Source organism: Aplysia californica, unplaced genomic scaffold (genome assembly GCF_000002075.1).
Source record: "Aplysia californica isolate F4 #8 unplaced genomic scaffold, AplCal3.0 scaffold00049, whole genome shotgun sequence".
NCBI classification, from domain to species: Eukaryota; Metazoa; Mollusca; class Gastropoda; order Aplysiida; family Aplysiidae; genus Aplysia; species Aplysia californica.
In genome coordinates, this window is record NW_004797319.1 from 694,942 (window position 1) to 698,786 (window position 3,845).

Genomic DNA, 3,845 nt, shown 5'->3' on the forward strand with positions numbered 1-3,845 from the left:
CTCTTTAACATGCTTTGTGAAATAATTGAAAGTCCATGTCTCAGAGCAAGCGCGCTGCAAAGTCAACACCATAGATATGTCTGCGACACATTTTTGATTAAAGAAACAATAAACGATGTTCAGTTACTCTAGGTACTGTTTTTCTGGGAAAGGGAATACCATCGTTTTGCATTTATATTGAAAGAAAAAAGAATAATATCATCATATCTAAACAGCTGTCAACCCGATTAATAATCTCTAGCAAATATGAAAAGCTCAAACAAGATTAATAATTTGAATATATAAGATTGTATATTATCACATTCAAAGCTAGACAACAAAACAAATAACAATAAGAGGAATTGTAATATCTAAAAAATAGTTTCAATAAATTATTCACAATATGAATGTCGTGAGTGACCAGAAGAAGTAACGCGTGCACAGATCAAACTCCTATTGAGAACAACCACTAGTTGGAAGAACCAATAATTTTAACAGATGGCTCTCTTCAGCGTTGGACTTTAAGGCTCGAGTTCATGGAAACTGTGTACAACAAGGATCTGGTGTAAGAGTGTACATCACTTCTATAATGTGCATGGAAGTCAAAGCTATCTCAGATGGCCATAGAAGAATAATGTAACTGCACATTTCAGTCTGCCACAATTATGTCTAACTCAATGAGCAGACTTTTAAAAAGTAAAATGTGGGTTCCTCTATTCTGACTGGCTCAGCGAAATGAAACGAAGCAATCTGAGGGCTGTCGCCTGGACCTTCTGCCCTGGTCATGCTGGTGTGAGAGGGAATGGGTGAGCAGATCATCTGACTGGGAGCGCTGGAATAAAGGGATCGCTCACATTAAATTGGTTGTCCTATTGTGACTGCGCTTGCACGTTACTACCTGGCGAGCAAGAGGGAAGACAGCTCCTCCACCCTGGAGATTCAGGACAGGAAAGGAATTCACTCAGAGCGGAACAGGCTCAGCAACCCCCGCAAACCCTGGCAGACGAATCAGCACTCAGTGTTGAAGTTGTCCATCAGTATGAATACCTTCCCTGCCGAGGAGGGACGAGGAATTATTGATAGAATCCGTCTCTGAAGACCCAGTTCTGGAACCAAGTGATCAAGTTATCAAGTTTTAATTTTAAAAATGCCCAATTCTCAGAAATGGAACTTCTGAAAGGAAACTAAATCATTTTAAAGGCTGTTCGTGATCCTCTGTGAATGCTGGAAATTCTAAAGAGAGGGAAATTAACATAGATGCAGCAGAAATGATAATAGGAGACTGATGAGAGTTTCATGGAAAGGAAAGAAATCAAAGAAGTTGGCGCTGAAAAAATCTTGAGTCGGCCAATCAACATTAAAACAACGAGACAGAAACAAATGCAGTTTCAAATTTCTGGGATGCTCGATTCAAATAAAGACATTGGTCTTCTTAATACCTCATGAATAATAACAGATAAGTGCGGATAAAGAGGCAGACAAAGGCCGAGAGCTACTTACTTAAGAACCTGAACAAATGGAGGGCGAGATAAGATCAAGATACCAAATGGTTTTGTTATATATTACCTTTTTAGAACATTTGAGCATAGAAACGAATGGCGCACCACGATGCGTGTATCAGATATGGCACGTGAATATGATACTTGATTGATAAAGAAAATAGATCTTATAAATACAATTATTATCATTATCATTATCATCATCGTTATCAGTATATTATTGCCATTACTACATACTATTGCTTTAATATTGTCATCATCATTAGCTATTTCCTTCCACAAAATGTCTAACCATTCACACTCCTGTCCCTTCAATTGTTAAAACTAATATATCTAAGTCTCTTCACAAACTGTAAGCGTTAAACCTATACCATTTTCACAATAATTTATATCCAAACTTACACATCTCAATCTCTTCATAAAATGTCAAAAACGTACACATTTCAATCACTTCACAAAAATTTCCAATTAATGCATCTGAGTATCCCCAAAAATGTTAAACTCATATATTTCAATCTCTTTACAAAGTCTCCAAACTTACACATCTATGTCTCTTACAAACCTTTAAACCAACACATCCAAGTCTCTTCACAAAACATTAAAACGTATGCATCCTAGTCTCTTACAAAATTTATGAACTTGTATATGTCAGTCTCTTACAAAATGTTAAACCAACCCAAAATACCATTCAAGTCTCTTCACATAATATTAGAACTCATACATTATCTCAGTCTCTTACAGCATGTTTGAACTTGTGGATCTAAGTCTCTTTACAAAATATTATTAGACTTCAGGCAAATTAACACACCCAAGTCTCTTCACAGAAATAATATCCAACTTACTCCTCTCAGTCTCTTCACAAAAATTATCCAACTAACACGTCTGAAGGAACATTGTTCTCGCATTTCCTGAGCCTCATGTTACTGTTTCAGACGAAACCGCGAATGAGGCAATCTTAGAGGAGAGTCTGCGTCGTGGTGGTGAGCACAAACTTGTCTTTCGTTTGCGGTGTGTGTGAGTGTGCGCGCGCACGTGTGTGTGTGTGTGTGCGTGTGTGTGTGTCTGTGTGTTCGTATGTGTGTGTGTGTGTGTGTGTGTGTGTGTGTGTGTGTGTGTGTGTGTGTGTGTGTGTGTGTTGTTGTTGTTGTTGTTGTTGTTCTTGTTGTGTTTTGTTGTTTTTTTAGCGGTCGTGATGGTGATGATTGTTGTTGTTGTTGTTATTGTTGCTGTTGCTCTTCTTCTTCTTCTTCTTCTTCTTCTTCTTCTTCTTCTTCTTCTTCTTCTTCTTCTTCTTCTTCTTCTTCTTCTTCTTCTTCTTCTTCTTCTTCTTCTTCTTCTTCTTCTTCTTCTTCTTCTTCTTCTTCTTCTTCTTCTTGGTGTTTTTGTGATAATATTACTGTTAACTTTGTTATTGCCGGATTCGTCTCATTTTTATTACAAAAACATTGTTTTGATCATGAGTGCGTTATCATTATTATTATCATTATTATTATCAGCTTTACAGAAATACATTGAATCTAAATTTAAAAAACAGTTTTGATTAATAGTATCATGACACTGTCCAAAATGTCAACCTGTCTAAGACAATCACATTTCTCCTCGACATTGTTTGGCAGTCTGGAACAATTTCAACAGCACTTTTTCCAGTGGGTCGCAAATTATTCACTGTCACACAACTCAGGAGAACGATTTACCAATAATATAATAAATATCTCACGTGCTGTTTCAGAGAAAATCTCTACAGAGTTTATATCGGGGAATATGGAGCTAGAGCTGTTTCCCGTGTCATCTATTCCAGAGCCCTACGGTGAGTATAGATTGTTGTTGTTGTTGTTGATATTGTTGTTTTTGTCATTGTTGTTGTTGTTGTTGTAGTTGTTATTGCAGTTCTTGCTGTTTTCGTTGTTGTTGTTGTTGCTGTTGATGTTGAGCTGGTGATTGGAGAGTGCCACTGGCAGGTCTTACTTCTTTTCTTTCCATCATATGGTTCTGGTCTGTCTGTGTCACTGTTTCCCTGCACTAAATGACCGTTAGGCCGGTCCCAGAGTGGCTCTGTAGGTCTGACCTGTAGCTCGCCTGGCCCACGTCGTGTGCGTGTCAGCACAGCCTCACTGTGGGTTGGCGCCTGTGTCTCAGCGAGCGCGAGGCACACTCGCTGCGTCTCAGCACAGCCGCACTGTGTGTTGACATGTGTAGGTGTGCAACTGAGTGGCTCTGTAGGTCTGACCTGTAGCTCGCCTGGCCCACGTCTGTGCGTGTCAGCACAGCCGCACTGTGGGTTGGCGCCTGTGTCTCAGCGAGCGCGAGGCACTCTCGCTGCGTCTCAGCACAGCCGCACTGTGTTGACGTGTGTAGGTGTGCAACTGA

The 3,845-nt window shown here is 39.5% G+C and overlaps 1 protein-coding gene across 1 annotated transcript in view; it reads left to right on the forward strand.

Annotated features, from left to right (window-relative positions):
- The first annotated feature begins 714 nt into the window (after positions 1 to 714).
- LOC101850065 (coagulation factor X-like) overlaps positions 715 to 3,845 on the forward strand; it is a 45,442-nt gene continuing 42,311 nt past the window's right edge. The window contains exons 1-3 of the mRNA XM_035968281.1: positions 715 to 785; positions 2,367 to 2,458; positions 3,208 to 3,285. Of these exons, the coding sequence (XP_035824174.1) occupies positions 715 to 785; positions 2,367 to 2,458; positions 3,208 to 3,285 (241 nt within the window). The remainder of the gene's footprint in view (positions 786 to 2,366; positions 2,459 to 3,207; positions 3,286 to 3,845) is intronic.